The sequence below is a fragment of the Hylobates moloch genome, unplaced genomic scaffold, assembly GCF_009828535.3.
Source record: "Hylobates moloch isolate HMO894 unplaced genomic scaffold, HMol_V3 SCAFFOLD_6, whole genome shotgun sequence".
Classification (NCBI taxonomy): Eukaryota; Metazoa; Chordata; class Mammalia; order Primates; family Hylobatidae; genus Hylobates; species Hylobates moloch.
The window spans coordinates 131,443,236-131,470,852 of NW_026652281.1; the positions used below are offsets into that span (position 1 = coordinate 131,443,236).

The 27,617-nt window shown below is 47.8% G+C and overlaps 1 protein-coding gene across 4 annotated transcripts in view; it reads left to right on the plus strand.

Annotated features, from left to right (window-relative positions):
* The window catches only part of GALNT10 (polypeptide N-acetylgalactosaminyltransferase 10), a 233,664-nt gene that overhangs the window by 197,318 nt on the left and 8,729 nt on the right, over positions 1–27,617 (plus strand). For 3 of the 4 annotated variants that reach the window (XR_009213869.1, XM_032158448.2, XM_032158451.2), the window contains 3 exons: positions 1,773–1,890; positions 19,391–19,498; positions 25,155–25,376. Coding sequence is in view for 3 of the 4 variants with exons in the window: in XM_032158448.2 (XP_032014339.1) it covers positions 1,773–1,890; positions 19,391–19,498; positions 25,155–25,376 (448 nt within the window). In the remaining variant the exon portion in view is untranslated. The remainder of the gene's footprint in view (positions 1–1,772; positions 1,891–19,390; positions 19,499–25,154; positions 25,377–27,617) is intronic. The other variant, XM_032158450.2, reaches the window with a different exon arrangement.

Genomic DNA, 27,617 nt, shown 5'->3' on the forward strand with positions numbered 1-27,617 from the left:
ATGGTGATGATAATGAGGCCTGCCACATGAGGTCGAGGTGAAGAGTAAATTCATTTTATTAATAAATTAGTTCGATACAGCATTCAAGCCCTCAGTAAATATTCAGGGGCTCCCCTTTTGAAGGAGTCCTGCCTGTACTGTAAAGGCTCATCTGCTACTGGAAGGAGGAGCTGCTTGGGCAACTTGTGAGTTAAATAAGGGCTTTTTCGATCAACCCACTTCCCGTGAGCTTGCACTTCCAGGGACCAGGAGGGGGAATGGAGGTTGCTGCTGGAATGTTTGAATTTGAGGATTTGGAGTTTTCCAGTGGAGCCAGACAAGGATGCAGCCACTCTGATAGATTTTCACACAGCAAATGCTGGTTGGCCCCTACCAGGTGCCAGTCTTGTGCGAGATACCCTGGGGGACGCTGACAGTCAGCAGCATGACGTTTCCTCACTTAGCACGGTGCCAGGCGGACTTCCTGTTCCCGTGGGTACTGCATGATTTGTCATCTCTGTGTCCTTGCTGACGTTTTATCCTCCCCTCAGTGTCTTTCCCTCTCCCAAATTTCCTCTTGTCCAAACCCACTTAAATGCCACCTCCCCTGAGCCTCATTCCTTGACCCTTGCCCCAGCCATCCTCCTTACCCCAAAAGCTGGAAACAGACACACTCCTTTCACACTCCATCTGAAAGGTGATGAGCAGGCCTCATTATCATCACCATTTTACACATGTACAACTGGAGTGCAGACAGGGAACTTGCTCAAGGCTCCATGGCTACACAGCAGCACTGCTGGGATGTGAATCTCTAATCTAAGCCACAGTTCACACCCCTCACCACCACAATATACTGCCTCCAGGCAGGCAGGAACACCCAAGAAGCAGGTGACGCATGCAAAGAACAGGGCGTGAGAAATTGGGAACCCTCACTCTCATTTCTGCTTTCCTTAACCTGCTGTGTGACCTGAGATGCAGCGTTTAACCGTTAACCCTGTGCTGCCCAGGAAGGAAGCCACTGGCCACAGGTGATGACTCCAAGGACTACCTCCCAGAGTCCCTTATGCACCCTCTGTCTTGAGGGGGCTTCCCCACTACACCGACATCCCCTGAAGGACTGTGATTGACCTCGAGATTCTTCCAGCACCTCCCTCACAACTGGCACGGGATGAACAAACTCACGAGAGAATGAATGAATAGAGTTAATCTTATCTCCCAGTTTAACTGAAAACACAGAGACGGTGGCTTCTTCTGTAAACACCACAGCAGAACAAACGTCCATGCCGGGCCTACTGAGTAATAATTGTCAAAGGAGCATGTGCAAAAACACGGAGTTCTAGGCTCCCTCCTGCGAGGATTGTTTCAGCAGGTCTGAGTGGGGCCCAGCAAGCTGTATATTTTTTCATCTCTAAGAGATTCTACAACATAGACAGGTTTGGAGAAACCCAACTTGGACCATTTAACTAGTGAGAGGACTAACATGTATATATTTATGATGCAGCTACAGGGCCCATGTGGACAAAGTATTGTGATTTCATTTCACAAGTACTCTTAGGTGTTAATTGTGTAAAGGAACTTCGGGTCCCATTTGGTTAAAATGTAGCTCTTATGAAAGAAGTTGTAGGCAAGAAAGGGGGATGCCTGGAAGGGTCTTGGATTCCCTGGAAGACACTTGGACTGTGTTCAGGGAGCAGCATGGAACACCGTCACTGGGGGAATGGCATTATCGGGCCACATGAGAGCACGCGGCCAGGACATCTGCACCTTCATGCCATGTTCTTCTTCTCTGACAGGTCTCCCGTGATGGCCGGTGGACTGTTCGCCGTGGATCGGAAGTGGTTCTGGGAGCTGGGCGGGTATGACCCAGGCTTGGAGATCTGGGGAGGGGAGCAGTATGAAATCTCCTTCAAGGTGAGCCAGCTCCCTGGACACCCCCTTCTTGGTACAGCCTCCTGAGTGCCTGTCCCAGTAGGTGTCTCAGCTTCTGCCTGAGCTTGGAAAGACTGGAGGCCTCAGGGTTCTGTAGCCCTTCTGCCCATCAGGTGAAGAAGACATGGGCTCATGGGCCACTCTTTGTTGTGGGGAGGGGGGGGTGTGGGAGGGAAGGGGAGTACCCTCCAGCTGCCAAAGGCTGGTCCTCACCACAGCTCTGACTGGCATTTGCCTTGTGTCTTCTTAAGATGTTGGAATAAGGTCTTGCTTCTACTCAAGATGGCAGGTCTGAGATTGAGATGTTCAGCAAATAAGCAGTGGGCCAGAGAAGCTAGGAAGGCCAAACAGGATACGTAGGCCTAGAGGAGTGCTTTCGGTCACCCCCTCAAGTTTGCCCTTTTGTACCTGTTGCTCTAGGAGTTTGACAAAGACCAGTGAGCATAAGCTCCAGTTGTAAAGTCACAAAGGCCTGGATTCAGATCCCAACTCCATCATCAGGAGCTATCTGACTTTGGGCAAGTTAGATGACCCCCCCGAGCTTTCTTTCCTCATCTGAAATAAGGGAATCATAATACTACCTAGCTTACAAAGCTATCGTGAAGATAAAATGAGATCATGTCTAGAAAGTGCTTAGCACACAACCTGGGAACATGACCAGCAATTAATAATTGGTAGAAATTGTTAAAGTTTCGGTGAGTAAATATTTACTGTAACCTACTTGACCAGCCTGTGGGCTCTAGAAGCTTTCTGACAGTAGTGGTAAAGGAGTTACTAGTTAACTAATAACTAGTTAAGCACCCAAACTTCCAAGGCTACATTCTCCTCTTTATTTGTGGGAGTCTGTCTTGTTCTCAAGTGAAGGCTTGGACCTTCTGAGGGGGGGTTAACTTGTCCCATGCCCTTGTGGCCTGTCAGAGTCAGCTTCTAACAGCTTAGACCTTTGGCTAAGGCATATCCCCAGCCCACGAGGGACAGATAGCACCATTACTGATCTGACCCCTGTGAATACACAACTCTGATGCCCCCTCAGTCAGGCCTCAACTTTCAACGCAAAGGACCATTGTCAGGCACAGTGAATTAAGGCTTTGGTATTGGCACCAGAGTGCCAAGATCAGATCCTAGCTCTGCCATGTCCTGCCAGCTGTGCGATCTTGGGCAAGGAATCCTCACCTCACTGAGCCTTGGTTTCTACTTCCATAAAGTGGGTTTAATGAAACCTTAATCCTCACAGAGTTGTTGAGAGGATTAAGTGAGACCGTGCTTATTAGGTGCTTCTTAATAAATTATCCTAAAGATTATTATTGATACATTAATATTATTATCTGCAACAGTGGTTGAGTAGTTCAGAACTGGAGAACATGAATTCTTGATTAGCCAAAAAAAAAAAAAAAACCTACAATTCTATTGATGTTATTTAGGTTTGAAAAGCAGTTTATATCTTTTTTTTTTTTTTTTTTTTTTTTTGAGACAGAGTTTCACTCTGCTGCCCAGGCTGGAGTGCAATAGTGCGATCTTGGCTCACTGCAGCCTCCACCTCCTGGGTTCAAGTGATTCTTCTGCCTCAGCCTCCTGAGTAGCTGGGACTACAGGTACCTGCCACCACGCCCAGCTAATGTTTTGTGTTTTTAATAGAGATGGGGTTTCGCCATGTTGACCAGGCTGGTCTTGACCCCCTGACCTCAGGTGATCCACCCACCTCGGCCTTTCAGAGTGCTGGGATTACAGGTGTGAGCCACTGTGCCTGGCCAGTTTATATCTATTTTAACCACCAGAGTTCTGAAGTTATCTCCCATAAGGAGACCAACCCCCTAAATAAAATCAACATTCACATAAGGGTAATATTCAAAATATGTAACAACTGTGATGACACAAGCACATCCAGTCAGAACAGATACCAGCTATAAACAATGGTGCATCCACTCCAGTGTGTAACAAGTGAATTTCAGTCCTGATCATAGCTAACAGGACAGTGTGCCAAGCCCTTCACGCATGCTGACTTGTTTAATCCTCACAACAACCTTAGGAGAGTTGTATCATTATTATACCCATTTCACCAGGAAGGCAAGCAAAGCTCAGGCCAAGGCCTCGCACAGCCGGAAGAAGCAGAACTGGGGCCCGAACGCAGGTCTGCTTGACTCCAAAGCCCATGCTCTGACCTGCTATTTTTGTTGTTGTTTAAATCATACCCAGACTGTTCTGAAAACCTGCCATGTTTTATGGACCTCTGCCTCACCCTTTCTGGGATTTTTTTTTTTTTTTTTTTTTTTTTTTGCCCCTTCTGGGATTATTCCTAATTTACTTGGATATTCTGCAATTTCTTAGTTAATGGAATTAATAACAATCTAAGTCAGAAGTGGCAAATAGGGCCAGGAATGGTGGCCAAGGTGGGAGGCTCTCTTGAGCCTAGGAGTTTGAGACCAGCCTGGACAAGACAACACGACCCCACCTCATTTAAAAAAAAAAGAGAGAGAAAGAGAGAAGGAGGGGGGAGGGAGAGAGGGAGGGGGAGAGAGAGAGAGAGAGACAGCAAATAGGTTTCTACTCCCTGCCAGGCCAACTCTGATCCATTGGTAGGGGCTGCCCCAGGTGGGTATTGATATGCATTCTGAGGCTGCTTCCAAGCTTATCAGCAAAGAGTAGTCAGTGGAGGAGGGATCTTTTTGTGTTTCACTCACTGCTGTATCCCAAGTACCTAAAGCCTGGCCCAACACAGAAAAGGCACTATGAGACCAATTTTTATGAGTCATAATTTTTATTATTGTATTAGATCTTTTCTAAAATTATATTTATATAAATATAAATATTCTAAAAATATGTAAAATGTATAAAAGTCTAGTAGTTCTGATATAACACTATCAGCAATAATTCTGGTTATCATTTTAAAATACTACATATAATAAAATAACTACATTCAAGACCAACCTGGCCAACATCGTGAAACCCCATCTTTACTAAAAATACAAAAATTAGCCAGGCATGGTGGTGCATGCCTGTAATTCCAGCTACTTGGGAGGTGGAGACAGGAGAATTGCTTGAAGCTGGGAAGCAGAGGTTGCAGTGAGCCGAGATTGTGCCACTGCACTCTAGCCTGGGTGACAGAGCGAGACTCTGTGTCAAAAAAAAAAAAATCAAAAACTTTTATCAAATTTTAACTGTGATTATTCTATTTTTGTCACTTATTTAGAATTATTATTCTAAATTCTTCTCTAAAGGCATTTACAATAAGTTCTAGTCCAACATTGCTTTTCCTAAAAAAGACTAATAAATATAAGTATAACAAATAATACAATTAAAGGTATACAAATATATATTCCAGTTTTATTAAATATCATATTTTTTCCAGTCTACAACAGACTTTATTACTATGAAGTCTGTATTACTGTATAGAATCTATAATATCCTCATAATAATCCTGTTAAAATATTGTATTAAATACAAAAAAAGACACCATCAAAAACCCCCCACATCATACTAATGAGAACTAAATTCAATCCAAAACATATTTTCCAAGAAAAGGCTAAAAAACACACTAGGTCTGATACAACTACAACTAAAAATTACCAACCTTCCTAAACAAGAGCCCTTCTAACTACAGATGACAATCAACATTAGTCTTAACAACACAACCAAACGATTAATTTATGACCAAAAACTTTGTGAGACAAAGTGGCAAATGTAAGAGGCTATGTTTGCCCATTTCCCTTTGCTGGGAGAATTTCACAAAGCCCCTGACTCTGGGACACTGTGCAGCTCTCTGGAAAAATGTTTTAAAGGCAAAACAGGATAGAATGCATGGCCCCCCATGTCTCTCGCCTGAGTCACTACGTTCCATCAAAGATAAATGACCCTAGTCCTCGCCTTTCTCTACTCATAAAATAACGTCCGATAAGATTAGTGACTATGCTCCTGTAATGTATAACCAGATGTACTCTAACACCCAAACCTTGATGTAATTTTACACATACTAAATCTTCACCACCTATGTATAAATTAAAATACTACATTGGAGGAGTCTGAGGGAACCTTTCTAAAAGCCTCCTCCCAGGCTACAGGCCTTGGTCTATAATCCTCAATAAGACTTCTAAATAAAACTAACTTTAATTCTTTAAAAGCTTCATTTTTTTTCTTTAGTTGACAGCAGTTAACAAATATTGGCTGAATAATCCAAGTAAGTGTGTCCCTGGCCAGAATCAGCCTCCAAGCTCCTAACTGGCTCCTTGCTCTAGAAGACCCCCTTCAGAAACCCCCTCCATGGAGAACAGTGAATGGAGAAAGATTTGCACAAAGGAATTTCTAAACCAGCCCAAAATGATTTCATTCTATGTGTTTCAAAGACCCATCTACTGATGCTCATCAGGCAATTATGGCAGAACAAATGGCATTTTTCTCCACAGTTATTTACAATAGACTTGGTAATGAAGCCATGTTGGAAGTCTCTCATCCGGGAGGGGGAAGGAGGCTGGCTTACATTTCCATTTGATCCAATTATGTCCGTCACTCTCCAGAGGAAATGAGACAGTGTAATGAGGAGGTTCCTGTGGTCTGGAAGGGAGACTTTTCTCCCTGGGCTTTCTCTCTCCTGGCTTGGAAAAGGAGAGTTCCTGGAGCCAGCAACAGCACATCTGCCAGTGCACTGTCTCCCAGGACCCTGTGGAAAGGCTGCCTGCAGGGCTGAGGGGAACAGGTGAGCCCATTCATCCCTGGCGGCGCCCTGCTGGAATGCAGGTGTTCTCTTTCAGCCAGAGCCGGCATTTACGAAGGACCAAATTCTCTCTGATTCATCTCTGCTGAGATCCCTTTTCTCGGTGACAGAGAGAAGCCTGGTCTGAAAGGCATGAGCGTATTTTCAGAAATTAAGATCAATCAACATGTACCTTCAGGGCTGAGGGCTTATTCCAGACTGGACTGTCTATCCTGATGAGAAAACCCCCAAAAAGTGTTCCAACAGCTCTGAAATTTCTAGAAAAGTCATTGACTTTCCCTTTCCCTCCCTCCTTCTCTGTCTGTCTCTCTCAGCAGAGCAAAGTTCTCACGTGGAAGTCAGAATCTTCCCAGTTCTAGTGGTTGGACAAGTCTTTAACTCCATAGCCTAGCCTCCAGCTAGGTTCATGAGCTGGCCCTGCTGCTCTCTCCTTCCCCCTTTTCCTCTTATCCCATTGCATTAGTCTGGATTCTTGCTTACAGATAACCAAAACCCTAATCAATCTGATTTAAGCAAAAACCAGAATTGATAGGCTCACACAACTGAAATTCCAGGGTAGACCCTAAGGCCAGACTGGATGCAGGGACTCAGTCATCTCACTCGGGCTAGGTCTCTCTCAATGCCTAGGCCCTATTTCATCTGAGTTGGCTTCCCTCTCAGGTGGGCCTTTTCTCATGGAGATCCTCAGCAGCCCATGGAAGGAGAGTCTGTTTTTCCCATCATCTTGTACAAGTCCCCAGGTTGAGTCTCATTGGCCTGCTGGCCCCATGCTCGTCCCTGAACAATACTGCAATTGGTCACCTGCAGTCACATGCCCATCCAGGAGCCAGGAAGGTGGGGATGGGCTAGTTACCCAAAGGAAAGTCCAGGTGCTGTACCCAGAAGGGAGAATGGATGTGGGATAGAGCAAACCATAGATGCCTACCTTACCCAGCCAGACAAGACTGCATGTAAGACCCAGGCTTATGGGCCAGCCCCTCTCTGTAGGCCCACACTGTCCACTCCCAAAATGCCATTCCTTAGTCTGGCCAACCCTCACTCATCCTTCCAATCTCAGCTTATATAGATGGTTCCCCGTGCTGCCTGGGAACCACTCCACGTTGCACTCCCATCTCTGCATGCTCCCTGGAGGCAGGGAGGAGGTTTTGTCCACTCTGTATCCCCAGTCTCTGGCCCGCATCAGTGTTTCCAGTAACTGTTAGTGTGTTAGTGGCATCACTTCCAACTAATATACCTCCTTAGTACTACCCTTCCCAGACTTAGGAGGCCATCTTTGGACAATGGTGTATGGTGGGAAAGTGCTCAGCAAGGAGGCTGTCCTTGCATCCTATGACCCTGGGCCAGTTGTTTGACCTCTGGCCCTCACATCCCAGACTGTGCTGATACGGTTTTCCTTCCTACCCAACAAGATAGGATCAAATGAGATGCTGTGTGGAAAGCCCTCTGACATACACAGATATGAGGGGTTGTTTGGATTAGGGGTGGAGGCAGCAGGATGAGCAGAAAGGAAACTGCACAGTGTCCCCAGGAGGCCATGGTTAGGATATCTCCAACTATGAGATACAGGAGAGAGAAAGTATCCAACCAGGACAATGTGACCAAACTAAAGTGAGAAAAAGGTAGGCTTTGGGGCAATGTAAGTGGGTATATCTTTTGTGAATAGCAATTTGGCAAAATCCATTATATTTCAGAGCAAGCACATTCTTTGACCTGAAATTCCATGCCCAGGAGTTTATACAAGAGAGACAGTGATGAGCAAAGATTTATTTGCTGAAGTGTTACTTACCATAGCAGAAGATTGAAAATGACCCAAATGCACGTCCTCTGGGGATAAATAAGTTAGAGCATATCTAAACGAGAAAATATTACATAAAATAAATTGGAGGTCTCCACAAAAAAAAAAAAAAAAAAAAAAAAAAATTTCAGACAGGATCTCACACAGTTGCCCAGGCTGGAGGTCAGTGACGTGATCAGAGCTCACTGCAGCCTCAATACCCCAGGGCTCAAGCAGTTGTCCCACTTCAGCCTCCCAAATAACTGGGACTACAGGTCTACACCACCACTCCCAGCTAATTTTTAAATATTTTGTAATGATAGGGTCTCCATATGTTGCCCAGGCTGGTCTCAAACTCCTGGCCTCAAGCAGTCTTTCTGCCTCGGACTCTCAAAATGCTGGCTGGCATTACAGGTATGAGCCACTGCAGCCAGCCCATCTCACTTCTGAAAATGACTCACAGTGCCATGAAGGCTTCGTCCCTAGTGGCCTTTGGGAGTGGGAGGGCTTCAAAGTATAGCCGTCTCTTTCTACCTAATGTGTGTCTGTAACATTGAACGTGTTCATCATAAGTACGTATTACTTCTGTAACCAGGAAAAGTTACAAGAAGAAGGGGCCAGGCACAGTGGCTCATGCCTGTAATTCTCACACTTTGGGAGGTCGAGGCAGGAGTATTGCTTGAGCCCAAAAGTTCAAGACCAGCTTTGGGCAACACAGTGAGACCTCATCTCTACAAAAAAAAAAAAAAAAAATTCTTTTAATTAACTGGGCATGGTGGTGCGCTGTGCGCCAATAGTCCCAGCTACTTGGGAGGCTAAGGTGGGAGGATTCCTTGAGCCTGCGAGGTCAAGGCTGCAGTAAGCCATGTTCATGACACTGCACTCCAGCCTGGGTGATAGAGTGAGAACTTGTCTCAAAGGAACGGAAAAAAAAGAAGAAGAAAATATTGGGTTCTCAGCACTCCCAGCCCACCCCCCCATCCATATACATTCCAGCACATTGTTTGGGCCATTTGCAAGCTCCGAGATGAGATTCTGCACAAGTCAGCAGTGCGGAGACTCCCAGGGAAGGCCTGAGGCCGCCAAGAGCAAGTCTGCAGGGTCTGCTCCAAGAGGCAGAGGTGGGCCCCACCGTCCCTGGCAAAATGGAGACGGGTCCGAGGGTTCCATGAGGCAGGCTTGCAGGAGGAAGGGAGTGATAGAAAGCCATGTGAGGGGACGAGAGGGAGGACACCTTCCCCTGCGGAAGTCAGGAAGGTCTTTGAGCTTGTTCTGAGAGGAAAACCCATTCTCTGGATAGAGGAATGAAGACTCAGAGGAGGCTGGGGTTCGCTTTATGTGATACTGATATGGTTACTGAAAGGCTAGCCCAGTCCCAGGCTACGTGAACAGACTTAAAAAAAAAACAAAAAATGATTTTTTTTTCCATAAAACTCAGTGTTATCAAGAAGACTAAGTTAAACAGGATGTGTGAAAAGAAGGCAGGACACACCCAGAAGCTGAGCAAGGGTGATATTGCAACCTGGCCCGGAGTGGTTAGGTGACTGGGCAGGGTCCCTCTGCCAGAAGGTGGCAGTGCCGGGGCTAAATCCCAGATGTCCTGGCTCCAAGTCCAGTGCTCATCTCATTCCGCCTGGTGGTAGGAGTAGAGAAAAGGTGTATCCAGTCTAGAGAGAGGCCCATGTTCCAGGAAGGGCCCAGAGGTCAGGACTAGCCCTGAGAGGGGTTAAGTTGCCACACAGGAGGGAGAAATGATTGCCAAAGGCCAGCCCAGGCACCAGAAGGAGATCCAGGGCCACCATCGGGCACCTGTATGGCAATGCATTTCCCCATCCTTTTCCCTGCCCCTACCAGCACCCTCTGCCTCGGACAGCTGCAGCATGGCTGCCATTTCTTCCCTTCCCTGTGTTATCCAAGGATGCTGGAAATATGCTCTGATATGTGCAGCATTTTCGTCCTGGGGTCACATATGCCCAGCCTTTGCAAGAGCCGTCTGCTAGGAACAGGGAAGGCATTCTGCTCGTGACTCTCGGCAAGTCATTTGAAATTCCATGAGTGTCCCTGCCTGTGGGGACTGCTTCTCCCACCACTCCTCCAAGGAGATGGCTCACAGGCCTGAGGGTCGCCTGTGTATATGTTACTCCCTAACCAACACACACCTACCTCATGGTGGCTTGGCTGTTTCATCCCTAAAAATGGTAATAAAATAACTTCTTCAAAAGTTTGTTGTAAGAACTAAATGGGATGATACGTATATTTGGCCTGGAGCTAACCAAAGAGGAGGCACTCAATAAGTGGCAGCTGTTCTGATCATAACCCTCAGGTAAGGAGGCAGAACAGCACAGTATTACACAGATGGGCTTCAGCATCAAACTGCCTGGGTTCTAGTGCAAATTCAATGAGCTAGCTGCTGTGTGACCTTGGGAAAGTGACTTAACCTCTCCTCTTTATATTATTTAGGGGATAGAATAATCTTTACTTCATAGTGCAGTTGCGAGCATGATATTAGCCAAAATATATTAAAAGCTTAGCTCAGTGCCTGGAACATAATAAATGATCATTAAATGATAGCTGTTAATGTCAGCATGGTTGTGGTTATTGTGATGGGGCTGTGGTTGCAGGAAGACAAGAGTGGAAAGAGGCTGGCAAGACAGGTCAAAAGGCCTTGGCTCTAGGCCCAGTTCTGGAACAAAATCTCTGTGAGACCTTGGACTCATCTGCCCTTTCTCCTGAAATTTTATTTCCCCATCTACGGAGGGGCACCAATAATCCCAAATTCACAGGGCTGTTAGGAAACATAGTGTGAACTGGCAGGCACAGTCACCTGAGATGCTGTCACCCTGCCAGTATGCAGTGGTCCTCAAAGTGTGACCCCTGGACGAGCAGCATTAGCATCACCGGGAAACTTATTAGAAATGCAAATTATCAGGCTGCTGAGTCAGAGGCTGCCGTGGAGCCCAGCCAGCTGTGTTTTAACATGCTCTGCAGGTGCTTCCGATGAGGCTCAAGGTTGAAAATCACAGCTGTAATGAATAGGTGGGAGGTTCTGCCTCTGAGAGGATGCTCAGGCGTGGGTGTGGAAGGACAGAGTAATGGGCAGGTTGGTTGGCAGGTTGGCCAAGAAGTTCCAATAGCTTCACCCGGCTTTCAAGGCTCCATATCTTTGGTCCACCCTTGGCAGTTCGTTTCTGTTCCATTTTTTCCAGCATGGATTTTAGAACAAACCTGACCAATGACCAGATCATGTATGAATGAATGAATGAATAAATGAATTAGATAATTAATGTTTGGGGTTTCAACAGTCACATAAAGAAAAATTCACAAGCCCCTGGGGCAGAAAAGTGAATGCACTGCGGCCAGTTGTCAGCAGCATCTACATAGGGAGTCCAGGGGGTGTGGAGAGGGTAGGAGGTGATAGATGGGAGCAGGTGGCAGAGGGCCTGATTGCAAGCCAAGGGTGACCCCTTTGTTCTGCAGACAATACAAGTGCTGTTAGGGATCTTTGAGGAAGACCACGATAGGGTCGGTCCAGACCTTAGGAAAGCACAGTCTCTGTGGAACTCTCCGATCTGCCTAGTTCTGACCCAACCCCAGGTTCCATTTTGGGTTCTGCCGTTTATACACTGGGGAACCCTGGGGAAAGTGTTAAGTAAACCTCGGTTTCCTCATTTGTAAAGGGTGTGATCATGCCTCCCTTGCTGGGTTGCTGTGAGATGCTGTATTTCCAAATCTGAGTCAAAACCTAATGTAAAGTAACCATCTCCCCCTTGTTGGGGAAGTAACCAACTATAAACACTTAAGGATATTGTTGAAATAGTCATATGTTTAATTTATTAATTTAGATGCACATATGCTTAAAACTGTATCACATAAAAATACTAGGCCAGGCGCGGTGGCTCACACCTGTAATTCCAGCATTTGGGGAGGCCAAGGAGGGTGGATCACTGGAGGTCAGGAGTTTGAGACCAACCTGGCCAACTTGGGGAAAACCTGTCTCTACTAAAAATACAAAAATCAGCTGGGCATGGTGGTGGGCATCTGTAATCCCAGCTACTCGGGAGGCTGAGGCAGGAGAATCACTTGAACCTGGGAGCCGGAGGTTGCAGTGAACCGAGATTGTGCCATTGCACTCCATCCTGGGTGACAGAGCAAGACTCCGTCTCAAAAAAAAAAAAATACAGTTCAAATTTAGAAGTAAATTTAAAACTAAAGTTGTTCTTCTCTACTTTTTTTTTTTTAACCAACTGCATCCAATAAACATCCAAAACCAGCATGACTGGGGTTTTCCTTTCATGGTGGTGATACTTCTTGAAACAATATCTTGATGAAAACAAACTAATACATTCAAAATAATATGAGTTTCTTTTCAGTGGGGAATTGTGTAGCATTCATGCAACGCCCTCCACCAGTAGCGACGGGCCACGTGCCCACAGGACACCATACGGATAGCTCACGGTGTCCTCTGAACTTCTACATTACCTCATTTTAGCCTCACCACAACCCTAAGGAGGTAGGCACAGTAATTTTTCCCATTTTGCAGAGGAGGACACTGAGGCTTTCAGACTTATAAAACTTGCTTAACAGCCTGGGTGGGACCTCAGTTCTAATTCCAGAACCAAGCTCCTAACCGCTACCCTATGTGCCTCCTAAGCACACAGTGAATGCTGAATGATTGGTGGCAATTATTAGTATAGTCTTTCCCCGAAGTGTAACTGATTAGGGTTTGAACTTCATAGGGGTCCTCAGCTGAGATGCCAACAGCAAAAGCCGTGGCCAGCTGCCAGTCTTTTCCTTATCTCTGGGCAGGTCAGGTGCCGTGCCATTCCTGGCTAGCTTCCAGGCAGCCATTTCCTCGACAGAGAGAAGCTCTGCCCCAGCCCCTGCCCTCTCGGGTTCCCCTCCATGGACGAGCCCTTCCACTGCGCTCTTTCTGGGTCCCATTGTGTTTTCCCAATGCACATCACCACTCGTTTCTTTCCCCCTCCGTTTAGGAGATAAGAGTGGGTAATTGTCTTTTATAGACAATGTAATGAAGCTTGTCATCACACAAAAGGAGTTTGCTAATAAAATAAATCAAAGCAGCAATGAAAATGAATGGGGAACAGGCTTTCACAATTAGATTTGTACTTGTGTAGAGGCATGGTGCTTCTATGAGAAGACTGCCACAGGGGCAGTGAAAGGGGCCTGGAAACAAGCTGACAGGATATGTTTGGGAACTCCTGTGCTGGGAACTCCTGTGGTGGAGCAGCAAGGGACCCAGAGCAGACACCTGCATCCCCCTACAGGGGTGGGAGTTGAAGGGACAGGGCAGGGAGAAAGCTGACAGCAACACAAGGAGAGGAACTGCAAAATGTCATCTCAGTGGCCTGTATTTGTCCCCATCTCGAACAGGATGGGTTCCTCGTCAAAGATGATCCAGCTGCTGCCATCCCTGGAGCTCCCCTTCTCTTTGCCCCCAGCTGGACTCTGTTCCTGCCTCTTGGGTGAGAGGACAGTGCTCATGGGTGGCCAGGCCCCAAATGGTATACAGTGACCCTGCCCCACCCCCACCTGCCCCATCAGAGTATGTCTGGGCTGGGGGCAGAGATAGCAGGAAGTAGTGCGCGACAAAGGACCTTTTAGGAGCCAGGTGGAAGAGCAGCCCTTCTAGAGCCCCTGAACTAATCAAGACATGAAGCCCAATCCCCACGATCGCATGGAGCCGTTCCAACTGAAAAGAGCACTTTTGCACAGAATCTGGGTTGCAGATGTCCCCATTCCTGCCCCCCATTCCACAAATGAGAGAATATGGTAGCGAGATTCATAATAATACCATTCTCTTGGTCACTTGCAGGTTTTGCCACCAAGTTAGTTAAGAAAAAATACTTCCTCTCTTTGCACTTCAGTCTCTCCATTTCGGAAATCAGGCCATAGGGTGAGAAAACTTGATGTTGTTGGGCAGAGGGCAGGCGCTCTGTAATTTCAGCGTGGTGGCAGCGTGGTGGTGTTTCTCGTCCTTCTGCAAGTAGAAATGACTAACATTCATCCGGTTCTCTAAGAGCCAGGCACCAAGCTAAGAGCTTTTCACACGCTGTCTTGTGCCATCTCAACAGCCATCATCATCCCCACATCACAGATGAGGAGAGTGAGGCTCCCAGGTTCAGTGACCTGCAGGAGGTCACATAGCGGGCATTGGTGGTATGAGGATTGGTATGACGGGAGTCAGGCTGCAGTGTCTGTCTGGGTCTTGGATGGTCACCACCTCTGCTGTGAAGAAAGGGAGGAGCCTAAAGATACAAAGGACAAGTGACCTGGGCCATGAGCAGAACCACAGGGCTTCGGATCTGTGGCCAGCACCATCCCCCCAGCATGTCCTTGGAAGGAGAGTCCCCTCCTGTCTTGGGATCCTGTCTCTCCATGGCAGAGTTGAGAGTTTTTTGTCACAAGAGGGAGGTGAGCAAGCCAGGAGCATGACGGCGATGCTCTCTCTGGCCTCCTACATCTGTCCCACTTCACCCCAGACAAACCCAGCCAGGATCCAGCCCGAAAGAGATGGCAATGGTGCCTTCTGCCCAAGAAACAAGGAAACCTCAGCCTCCCTGCTCATGACTTATATTGTTGCTAGGATTACTGGAAGCAAAAAAAGACAGTTCATCCCTGGAGCCAGTGACTGAAGAATGGATGACAAAATAAGGTCATCGTTCTCTCTAGTCAAGTCCCTGTGCTCAAGACTTTGAATCAGTCTTGATTCACCTCCTCCTTCATGACCGAGTGCCTCTTATGGGCAGATCACTGTGCTAGGCACTGGGGGTCCAATGGCAAATACAACAACTGAGATCCCTGCCAACACTGGCCCTGAGTCTGGCAGGGCACAGGGGTTGGTAAGGACTCTTATGTTAAAAGCGACAGAAAGGCTGGGTACAGTGGCTCATGCCTGTAATCCTAGCACTTTGGGAGGTCGAGGTGGGGGGTTTGCTTGAGCCCAGGAGTTCAAGACCAGTGTGGGCAACATAGGGAGACCCCCATGTCTACAAAAAAAAAAAATAGCCAGGTATGATGGTACACACCTGTGGTCCCAGCTACTTGGGAGGCTGAGGCAGGAGGGTCACTTAAGCCCATGAGGTCAAGGCTTCAGTAAGCAGTGATTGTGATACTGTGTGACAGAGGGAGACCCTGTCTCAAAAATAAATATAAAAGTGACAAAATCATCTTAAACTAGCCGTAGCCAAGAAAAGGCATGGCGGGAGCCGGGGGTGAGGGGCTGTCTTCAACAGGCCTGCTTCCCAGTGCTCAAACAGGTGTCTCTTTCCCTCTCTTGGGACTGCCCTGCTCGGTGCTCACTGCATTCATGGACAGGCCCTCCCTTACTGTGTGGTGCAGAGGTGATCACTGGCAGCTGCAGTGCGTTGTCCTCTTTGCTCTTCCCCCCAGAGAAAGTGTGTGGCCATCACATCAAGCACCAGCATGCGTGGCGACCATTAAATATACCCCATTACCCTGCCCTACACCAGCTCCAGAGCCCAGGAGGTTGGGTGCTCCGGCTGGCCATCCTGGGTCACAGGCCCCAGGTGGAGCAGTTGGGAGGACAGTCCCCAATAGGGAGAAGGTGCACTGGACAGGCAAAAACAACAGATGCCCGTTGCAGGGAGATTAGACCAGGGACATAATCCTGTGAATAATTAATATTGCACTTCTGGTAAAAGGCAATGAAGCAAGATGCTGTATGTAGGTATAAAAGGGTGAGAAGCCCCTGAGGAGGTGGCTCTTAAGGGGACATGAAGGATGAGTAGGAGGTAGCCAGGCAGAGGGAGGAGTCTGTGAGGGGAGTCAATGGGTGTGGTGAGCAAGAAGTGAGTGGGGTGAGGTGAGGGTGGAGGGCTGCACGGGGCCTTTGGTCAGGCCAGAGGACATTCTGAAGTGATGGGCGTGGCCCGCACTGGGATGCTCCCAAAGGACCCAGGAGTGAAGCAGCTTCATCTGAACAGATGTCTGTCTTCCTGAGGGTAGTTCACATTCTGAGTCGGCCACCAGGGCATCCTATGCTGGGCAGGGAAGCCATGGAGTAAACCCACTGACCAAACCCTCCAGACATCCCAGGAATCTGAGGGCATCCTGGATGCCTCAAGCCTCCCGACATACCAGGGTCACCCTGGTCCCTCAGGAACCTTCAGGCTGATGGCCAGCATGATTGGGGCCAAAGAAATTTGGAAATTTGGAAATTTGGAAATTTATCATCCACCTGCATAAAGTTAGGTGCCTCTGCCAAGCAGAGCTGGACACACAGCCTCATTAGCTAATGCGAGTTTAATATGAAGACAAGGAAGCTGGGGTCAACTGGCCGGGAGACATTCAGAAATAGAGCAGGGTAAGGTGTCCCACCTGCTCAGGGCCACTGCACCACCTGAAAGGCAGAGGGCAGCCCAGCAGCGACCTGGGCAATACCCGCCAGACAAAAGCATCACTTCCACATCAATCACTTTGTATAAAGGAAGAGTTATTGTTATGGGATGCTGGCGCCTGATCAATATCTCCTGCTTTGAAAATAAACTTCTTGGCTTGGCCTTGACATTAATCTACCATCAGGAGCCCATTATCTAGAGACCAATGTTCTGTTCTATTGACTGGCTGAATTTTTTTTTCTCCCCCAAGATCAGAATATAATTGCATTTCTCCAGGCAGCACTTCCACTAATTGCAGCTCTGTTCATATCCCCTTTCGGGAGGGCCAGAGTACATCAGTGCTGGGGATGGAGATAGCAGGAAGTAGTGGGGAACAAAGGACCTTTTAGGAGCCAGGTGGAAGAGCAAGCCCTTCTAGAGCCCCTGAATTAAGACGTGAAGCCCAATCCCCACAACTTCATCAAGCAGTTCCAACTGAAAAGAGCACTTTTGCACAGAATCTGGTTTGCAGATGTCCCCATTCCACAAATGAGAGAATATGGTAGCGAGATTAATAATAATGTCCTAAATCCAGCTGTGTCCCCCCATCGCCTCAGCGCCCCTCACCCAGGGTCAGGACGGCCTCATATCAGGACGACTGCAAGAGCCTCCCAGGCCTGCTCTCCCCCAGGCCTGCCCCTTCAGGCTGTTCTCCCCCCACAGGCAGAGTCATCTTCGTAAGATGTAAGTGGATTGTGTGTCTCCCTCACTGAAGACCTTCTGTGAAGACTCCTTGATCTGCCTCGTGAGGCCCCTGTGGCAGCCCTGCCTACCTCTCTGGCCTCCCCTCCCGTCCCTCTTCCCTTTTCTCCCTCTGCTCCTGTCCTGGCTTTCTTTTTTATTATGCCAAGCTTGGCCTTGCCCTGGTGCCTTTGCACTTGCTCTTCTCCCACCTGTTCCCTTGCCTTTACTTTCACCTTCTCGGTTCCACCTCAAACAACCCCTCCGAAGTGAGGGTTTCCCTGACTGGGGAGCATAAAGTAGCATTTCTCACATCCCATACACCCCCACAACGAATCTATGCAATGGGCCTGCTCTGCCATCGCCACCTGAAACCATCTCACATGTTAGTTACCTATGCCAGGAAAAATTACCCCCAGAATCCATCTTAACACAATACACAGTTATGATGACAGCGCTTCCCTAGGCCAGGGATTTGGGAGTGGCTTGGTTTGATAGCCCCACCTTGGGTCTCGCATAGGGGAATAGTCAGGCCATGAGCCAGGGCCGCAGTCATCTGCAGGCTTGACTGTGACCACCACCTCTGCTTCTCGGTGGCTCACTGACCTGGCTGGCAAATTAGTGCTGTGGGCAGGAGGCCTCAGCTCTCACCTCGTGGACCTCTCCATAGCATGGCTGGGGTGTCCTCAAACATGGCAGCTGGCTCCTCCAAAGCCAGCAGTCCCACAGAGAAAGGTGGAAGCCACGGCATCTTTATGACCGTCATTTCTGCAGTATCCTGTGGGTTACACAGGTCAGTCCTCATGTGACTCGCTGGGAGGCATCTACACAGGGGCACAAATACAAGGAGGCAGGGATTGTGAGGCCACTTTGGAGGCTGGGGCATCGGCTGACTGATTCACTGCTGTGTCCTGAGTATGCACCGGATCTTGTGCTAAACCCTTTCACATGCAGTATCTCATCTTCCAGTCCTGCCTCCTCTGTTTCTTTACAGGAAACTGAGTCTCGGAGAAGTTAAGTACCTTGATCAAAGTCATAAAGTGCGTAAGTGGCTGAGCCAGGATTCAAACCCAGGCCTACCAAGGAGGGTCTGTGTAGGCTGGGCCCCTCAGTGGGTATGAGTCAGTATTGGCTATACTTGTTCAGATTCCCAAGTTGCTGTCAGACCAGCGGGCAAACTCAGGAGCTCTCTGTGATGTCAAATACTCCTCCCTGGGAGAGGGACGCAAAGAGAACCATCAGATCCCACACTGCAGCAAGACCCAGCTGCACAGCCTAGCAAGCCAGACTCAGAGAAGGCAGGGCAGGGAGGCTGACGGAACTGCTCAGGGAGACCCAGCGAGAGGCTCATAGATCCAGGAGGAAAATAAATATGTGACAGTAAAGCTACAGAACCTGTGTGCCACCTTGACATACTGTGGCTGATGTCACTTTGTGATCACCATGGTCTTTCCCACTGATCCCCCGATGCCACCCTAGAATTCTCAACACAGCACTCCATAGTGGATTAGAGCTCAGACTCTGAAGTCAGCTAAAACAGGGTTTAAATTTTGGCTCCACCACTTACTCTGTGACCTTAGTCACATTTCTTAGCTTCTCTGAGCCTCCATTTCAGCATCTGTAAAATGTTACTACCTGCTTTATAGGTTTTCTGATGAGGCTTAAGTATGGTTGTGCATGTGACCATCTTAGCATAGTGTGTGGCAATGGTAAGCACTTAGTGCTGTCAGCTGTTTTTACTGCTGTTATTATATTACTGTGTTTTCCCATGTCATTAGGTCTGTGATCCAGGCTTCAGCAAACAATCCAGGCTGATGCTTTTGCTGAGTACAGTAAGGGATGCTGGCCTGGCGGGATGGTGAACTGGAAGCAGAAACATCATCTCTCTTCCTTCTTGCCATGCAGGTGTGGATGTGTGGGGGCCGCATGGAGGACATCCCCTGCTCCAGGGTGGGCCATATCTACAGGAAGTATGTGCCCTACAAGGTCCCGGCCGGAGTCAGCCTGGCCCGGGTAAGGTGGTGGCTTTCCTTGGGGGGGAGAAGGGGTTGGCCTAGGACCATGAGCTGCACTGAGGCACCCTGGGGCCCTAGACTGTGTTATGTGATCTCTGGGTTTGCGGATGTGCCTCCCATTCTCCAGGTGAAATCTGATTTAAAAGAACTCCCTTAAATCCCTACTTAACCATTCATTGCTGTGTGACCTGGGGAGGGTTGCTTAACTCCTTTGAACCTGTGTTTCCTCCTTTGTTTAAAGAGAGCTAATTCTTTCCAACTCCCAGCATTGCCAGGAGAATTAAGGAGGTGATACTGTTTCCCAAAGTGTGACAGAGGAGATGATCTTAGGCAGCAAACACAGGGACGTTTTCTTGTTCATGTGTTTAAGTTAATGTGGATTCTAAATTAATGTGTATTCGTGTAGCTAACCTGTAATTTCACAGATATTATTACTTAGCATGCAGCCAAAGTAGGTGCAAAGTTAGACCAGAGGTGATGTAAAGAAACATGTTAGATAAATATTAATACAGGTGGTGTGGTGTGGTGTGGTGTGGTGTGGTGTGGTGTGGTGTGTTTGGGAAAGCTTGCGTACTAAGTTTCTGGAGGGGAAGTGGGCTTCATAAATGTCAGTGTCCTTCTCTTCTCCTCACCCCCTGTCTACTCTTACTGCCAAAACCTCTGCCTGTCAAACTGTTTAATTGCCTTAAAATGGTTTGTGTCAATCATTGCTTCAATTAAATTGGCCACTGGCTGCAAATGGAAATCTGTTAGCCAGAGTTTATTTTTGTTTTTGATATTAAATGTATTGGGAAAAAGATAAATAAATCCAGGTGACCACAAAAGAAAAATGAAGAGGAAGGAGGGTCCCCAGAGGATAGAAAGAGCCTTGCGGGGAAGCTGGAAAGGACCCCCGCACAGCTTTCCCTCCGCGGAGCCTGTGAGCCCCGCCTCGGCCAGGAGACCCCGGTGCTGGCCGGGTTGGCATTAGACCGCACTGCCTCCTGTCCAGGGCGCTGCCTCCTCCTCCACTTGACAACCTTGACGTGTAGAATTGTAGCCCCCGGCTCCTAGAAGAGCGTTGTCCTGTGACTCACAAGGAAAGCCCAGAGGCTCAAAGAGGCCGCGCGTCTCCCCGAGCGCCATCAGTGGGTGGGAGCTGAGCTCCGGGAAGTGTCAGGGGCCGCGTGGAGGGAAAGGAGAGCCGGCAGTGCCCTCCAGTGGTAGCAGAGCCTAACGACGCCCTCACCAGCCATCCGCGCTGCCCACAGCCCCATCCGACACGGGCGGGGAGGGGGGGTAAGTTCTAGATTCAGCCCCTTGAAGCAGGAATCGCGTTCTTCTGAAAGGCCATTTGGCGATCCCTGAGGAGGGTGCCAGGCAGGAAAAGCGCACGCTCTCTCGGTATGCCCAAGACTGCGACTCTTCCGGCTACAAGGGACCATGGGGACACTCCAACTCCAGACCAGGAGCAACCCTAAAGCATTCTTTTCCTCTGCAGAGCTGTTATTGGTAAGGCTCACCTAAAAATAAAAATAGCCGGGCGCAGTGGTGTGTGCCTGTAGTCCCAGCTACTCAGGAGGCTGAGGTGGGAAGATCACTTGCGCCAGGGAGGTCGAGGCTGCAGTGAGCTGTGTGTGCCACTGCCCTCCAGCCTGGGTGACAAAATGAGACCATGTCTCAAAGAAAGTTTGTTGTTATTGTTGTTGTTTTAAAAAAGGCCCACCTGATAAAGAGACATTACCGCCTCCTGCTTGTTGTAGAACCATTATTATAGATTAATTCAGTGGATAAGAGCTAACTGTAGTAACGCTTATAAAAATTCCCTTCGAGCCAGGCATGCAAAGCATTTTACTTATCTCACTTAATTCTCACTTGTTTTTAACCCCATTTTAGGGATGGGGAACATGAAACGTGATGTTGGCGATGGAAACGTTAAGTAACTAGAGCCAGAATTCAAACCCGTGTAGGTCTGACAGGTACCTGGCACATAGCAATTGTTCCTTAAACAGTGACTGCTATTATTAGTGTTAGCATCAATATTAACAATAAAGACTGGAACGTGTATTTAAAAGTCTTATCTAAATTCTGTGTTTGGGCATTTTAACATATTTCTCTTTTAGCTATCTGTACTGAAGCAGCGTCCTGTGTTTGGCTTTAAGCCACTTAACAATCTGAGTGGTGCCTCATGGCTTCTTCCCCAGGGACTCTGTGATCCATCAGGTCTGATTATGTGTAGGTTTGCAGAACCATAGAGATGCCTGAATCAGGTGCGGCCTTTTATTATGGTGACTAACAACCCTCAATTACTTGCAGACCACATTTAAAATATTTGTTCAGTGGGCTGGGCGTGGTGGCTCACACCTGTAATCCCAGCAGTTTGGGAGGCCAAGGCAGGCAGATCACCTGAGGTCAGGAGTTCAAGACCAGCCTGGTCAACATGGCGAAACCCCATCTCTACTAAAAATACAAAAATTAGCCAGGCGTGGTGGTGTGCGCCTATAATCCCAGCTACTAGGGAGGCTGAGGCAGGAGAATCACTTGAACCTGGGAAGTGGAAGTTGCAGTGAGCTGAGACCGTGCCACTGTACTCCAGCCTGAGCGATAGAGCAAGACTCCATCTTGGGGGGAAAAAAAAGTGCTCAATGTTTTAACAACCACATCCTAAGCCTTCTAGAGCATTGTCCCCTAGATGATCATTTTGATAGATTTGAGAGTTGTCCTAATAGCTCTGAGAAAGCCAGAGAGAGAAACTGAGATTGTACGGACTCCGGAAGGACAAACAGCCAGACAGCCTTGAGGTAGAAGCAGTTCAGGAAGGATGAGCTGTCCACCAGCTTGCCTGCCTCAGGAACAAGTAGCCAGTCTTACACTGTTTACTAAACTTGCTGAAATCTTTCTTATCTTTGCCTCCGGAAAAAGGATCTTAGGGAAGGCAATAACAGAAACTACTCAAACTTGCTGAAACAAAAATGGAGACTTACTCCAAGGATCCAGGCAAATCTCTGTAATCCAAGCACAAGAAGTACAGTTGGGCCTCAGACGGGACTGGGACTCGGAAGTAGGAAGGTGTTGAGAGTAGAGGCATGAGGAGCCCGAAGCCCACTAAAATCCCAAGGTCCTTTTTATGTCTCTAACAAGGGGAGATGTGAGAGAAATAAGTGTAAAGTCATTTCCTTTGGTGCAAACAGTGAACTGTAGCAAAAAATGTTCAAAATCTGGGAGAAAGAGCTTTTCAAGCTATGTCTGGAAGATACAATTATGCAATATTAATTAAAATGGTAATTAGAATTAGAATTAAAATATGATGTTATTCAATCCTTTAAGAATGACACTGGTAAATTTCAGTATCATTCTTAACCAGTCTGGCCATGGTCAGAGTGGCCGGACTTGCTTTCAGTTGGAGTGAAACTACAGCAGTTCCTCATTACCTCTGTGACTCGAGCAGGTTAGACAGTGAGCCAAAAGAGCCTGGTGGACATACTGGAAAAAGCAGAGGAAATATCGTGTTTTAGAGTGTTCATGTATACAGTCTCTGTTAGGCCTTCAACTTCCTCTAGCACAGTTTTAAATTAAACACAGCCTTTTCTGTGCAGGGGCCTGGTGGGGGTAAACACAGTTCCTGAGTTGTTTTCTAACCCACTGTGGACTCTTCAGCACTCAGGAAGAACTAGGTAGCAACAAGAAAATTCAGCTGTTTCCTGGTCCCCAACTCAGAGCCAGCAAAATGGGGGAACTGGTGAATTTTGTCTCCAGTGCGGGGGCCTCCCTCATGTTGGTTTCCTTCTCCATTACTCAAGAGTCAGCAACCTGTTTTTGTATGGCCTGTGAGCTAAGAATGGTTTTTACATTTTTAAATCATTAGAGGGAATGGGAATCAAAAGAAGAAGAATATTTTGTGATACATGAAAATCAAATTTCAGTATCCGTAAGTTTTATTGGAACCCAGCCACACCATTTATATGGTGTCTATGGCTGCTTTATAGCTACATCAGAGGTGAGACCATATGGTCTGCAAAGCCGAAGTATTTACTATCTGGCTCTTTATAGAAAACGTTTAAACATTTGGGACCCCTGCCTGACCTTCTGCTCCTAGAGCAGTCCTTCACACTGAGGTGCAAATGACTGATAACAGCTTACAGTGCTAACTCCCCTTTACCTTTCAGAGGAAATTTTAGATTGCAATAGGGAAAAAACTTACAAAGGAGGTAAAGCTGAAGAGTTAAAATTGGGGTGGCGGGACAACAGCCAAGGGTTGAAGAAAGATGTTTTGGAGCAGAGAATTTCCCCTGAACCATGAAGTTTTGCTTTCAGATATATCACATATCAGAAGTTCTCACTCGGTGGGGTCTACACTGCAGATGGAATCAGGAATTTTCATCACATACATAAGAATTCCCTCTTCCTCTGTCCCCAAGTCTACTCAAAAACACTTTCCTCACCTGCTGCCTCTGCTTGCCAATCATGTGGCTGTCATTTTTTAAAATTGATTATCTTTGTGCTTCATGATGAAAGTAGCAGCAACCTTTGCACCTCAAAGGATTATTAGAAATTCCAGCTGCTGATGGAATTACACCTTTTGGTTTCAAATTATAATTTGCCTTTATCACATAACTTGGTCAAAACTCTCAGTTGAAAATGACAAAAAGCCAAATCAAATTGGCTTAGCGGGCTGGGCGCGGTGGCTCACGCTTGTAATCCCAGCACTTTGGGAGGCCGAGGCGGGTGGATCACGAGGTCAGGAGATCGAGACCATGGTGAAACCCCGTCTCTACTAAAAATACAAAAAATTAGCCGGGCGTGGTGGCGGGCGCCTGTAGTCCCAGCTACTCAGAGAGGCTGAGGCAGGAGAATGGCGTGAACCCGGGAGGCGGAGCTTGCAGTGAGCCGAGATTGCGCCACTGCACTCTAGCCTGGGCGACAGAGCGAGACTCCGCCTCAAAAAAAAAAAAAAAAAAATTGGCTTAGCGAAGAAAGAATATACAGGCTCCTGTAACTGGAAAGTCCGAGGTAGCTCTAGCTTCAGACATGGCTGGATTCTGATGTTAAAAGACGGAATGCATTCCTGGATCCAGCCCTCCGCTCTGCTTCATTCTAGGTTGATTTCATCCTTGGACAGGCTCTCCTTGTCTCTCCTTGGAAGCCATATGGCCCAGCAGCTCTGGCTGGCATCCTGTCTTACCCTGCAGTCCAAGCAGAAACAGAGTGATTCTTCTAATAGTTACTGCAAAAATCCCAAGGCTGATGCCTGTTGGTTGTGATTGGTGGGGCTTAGGAAATGGGTCTGCTGTTTGACCAGCCCCTGCACCAGGGGCACCTGTATTCACATTAGCCAGGTTGGGTCCATGCCTTTCCTCCTGCCACATTAGCTGACAGGGAGACAGGGTGGCTGCCCAGAGGAAAATCAGTGGGGGCTATTGCTAGAAGAAGAGGGGATGGAAGATGGGCAGGCAAAACAACAGCAGCCTATGGGCCAACTATAAGCTGTGAAGCCCTTAAAACATGTATGATGATAAATAGAAACACAGAAGGCCTAAACTCACTGTGGGGCTGGTATTTTTGATGCAACATAAAATAAGAAAGGTTGACCTCGACCTTCCAGGACCCTTTGCACCCCACTGCCTGGCTTTGGCTTCTTGGAAAGACTGACCCCTCCACTGCTTCTTGCCCCATAGAACCTTAAGCGGGTGGCTGAAGTGTGGATGGACGAGTATGCAGAGTACATTTACCAGCGCCGGCCTGAATACCGCCACCTCTCCGCTGGGGATGTCGCTGTCCAGAAAAAGCTCCGCAGCTCCCTTAACTGCAAGAGTTTCAAGTGGTTTATGACGAAGATAGCCTGGGACCTGCCCAAATTCTACCCACCCGTGGAGCCCCCAGCTGCAGCTTGGGGGGAGGTGAGTCTGGAGGGCAGGGCTGGCTCCATAATTTAATGGGTGTGCAAAATGCAAATGCAGATCCCATGTTCAAAAGGTAGAAAGTAAGTGCAGGGAGGAAAGGCATGAATATATAATTGTTTCCTTTCTTTCCTGGTCTCTCTCTAGCCATGTCATGGTGTATTTTTACTTGCTAGTTAGTGTTCTCAGTGTAGAAAAATTAAAACTGTAAGTTATTAGCATGAATTTTACCTTTCATCTTTATATTATGCAGTGACAATTTAAAATGCAAATTAACAGCATGTAACTCATGTTCAGAATGGGTGAAATGACATGATCTGTATTTCCCACCTGCTGCATGCATAAGTATTTCTCACCAGAACAGTGTAAACATGGCACACAACAAACTCAGCTTGTTTTTACTTCACTTCCTGATAATGTGCATATTCTTCCAACACTATCTACCTTCCATTTACTGATGAGTAAGAAAGGGCTGGAAGGCAAAGGAACTAAGGAGCCAGGCACGGTGGCTCAGGCCTGTAATCCTAGCACTTTAGGGGGCCGAAGCAGGAGGATGACTTGAGCTCAGGAGTTTGAAAACATTTTCCTGTGGGAAACATAGGACGACCCTGTCTCTACCAAAAAAAAAAAAAAAAATTAGCCAGGTGTGATGGTATGTGCCTGTAGTTGCAGCAGCTTGGGAGGCTGAGGCAGGAGAACTGTTTGAACCTAGGAAGTCGAGGTCCTAGTGAGCTGTGCTCGTGCCACTGCACTCCAGCCTGGTGACAGAGCAAGACCCTGCCTCGACAAAGAAAAGGAACTAAGGGTTGCCCTATCTTTCCCTTTCCTTCATAAGTTCTTGGCTAACATGGGGCAGTAACACAAGTAAGAAAGAACATGACAGGACTTGTTGGTCATTCCTGCTTCTTAGGATGCCATTGCCCTTCTTAGCGCACCCAGAGGGAGTTCCGGTTTGAAGGGAAAGCAGGGCCTCTGGGACCCCCAGCGCCCTTATTTACTCAGTGTCTTCGCACATGCTGCATGCAGACAGGGCAGAGAGGAACAGCATGCTTCCCTGTTCATGCACACGCTCCACTGTTACATCAGATTTCACTTACAAAACAGTTCAAAGATAAAATTGTTCAGAATTTCAAGACAGCAGCAGCAGAGCTTTAAGTCAAGCCAGACCCTCCTGAGCATGGGGCCCTGTGAACTGCACATGTGCAGCCCATGAGGCCCATGCTGGCCGAGCAGACCAGTCTTTGCGGGCAGATGAGCATGCCATCATGGGATCCTGGGTCTCCGAGCTGAGAGGACCTACCCATTCATAGATGGATAGGTTGGAGCTTGGAAAAGGGGAGCATAAGAGTTGGGGCTCTTTCAGAAGACCAATTTAAAGTAAAAAAATGTGGGGAATATATTGTGGTTGACTCACATAGGAGCCTGGGGTAGCTATGGCTTAAGACAACCTGGATCCAGGGCCTCAAATGATGTCAGTCTCTTTTTCTCCTGCTGAACTCATGTTCCTTTTGTGTTGGCCTCATGCTGAAGATATCAAAATGGCTTCCAGAAGCTTCAGGCTGAGCAACCCCTACTGCTTGGCCAACCCAGCAGAAAGTATACGCCTCTTTCCCAGTATACCAGTAAAGGTACAAGAATCCAGTCTTATTCTTGATCCTGTACCCATCACTGGGGCCATCAGAGAAGACGGAAAGCAAGGGTAGGATGGATGCCACGGCTGGCCACAGGGTGCATGAGGAGCAGTAGCCCCATGGAAAGTCAGGGTGGTGTTATCAGAGGAAGGCGAGAGGCATGGTGGGTTGGCAGGAACACCAGGTGTGATTTGCTCAAATTCACACAGCAAATCACAGAGCCCTTGCCTGGCTCAGCTGCCTGGCTAGCCTACCCCAGCATCACCACCAGTTTGCAGGAGCACTGCTGTGTGGACTTCCCTCATGAGGCTCTTTGGCTCTTTACCAGTTTGTTGGCTTCCTCACTTGTGTTAGTTCAAGTCCTCCAAGAAGCAGATGCCACAGTGAGATTAGACACGCAAGAGATTTATGGTTAAAACACTTGAGAGGAAAAATGAAGACTCCTGGGGAGACTAGGAGAGCCACGAGACCACGACACTGGTCTTACCTCTGCGAAGGGGCGAGGGAAGGAAGGAGAGCCGGGGTAGGAAGAGTCCAGACTGCAGTAAAGCTGTAAGGTAGCTTTGGCCAGGTTAATGAAGAGTCCCCAAGCCAAATCACCAGCCAGAGG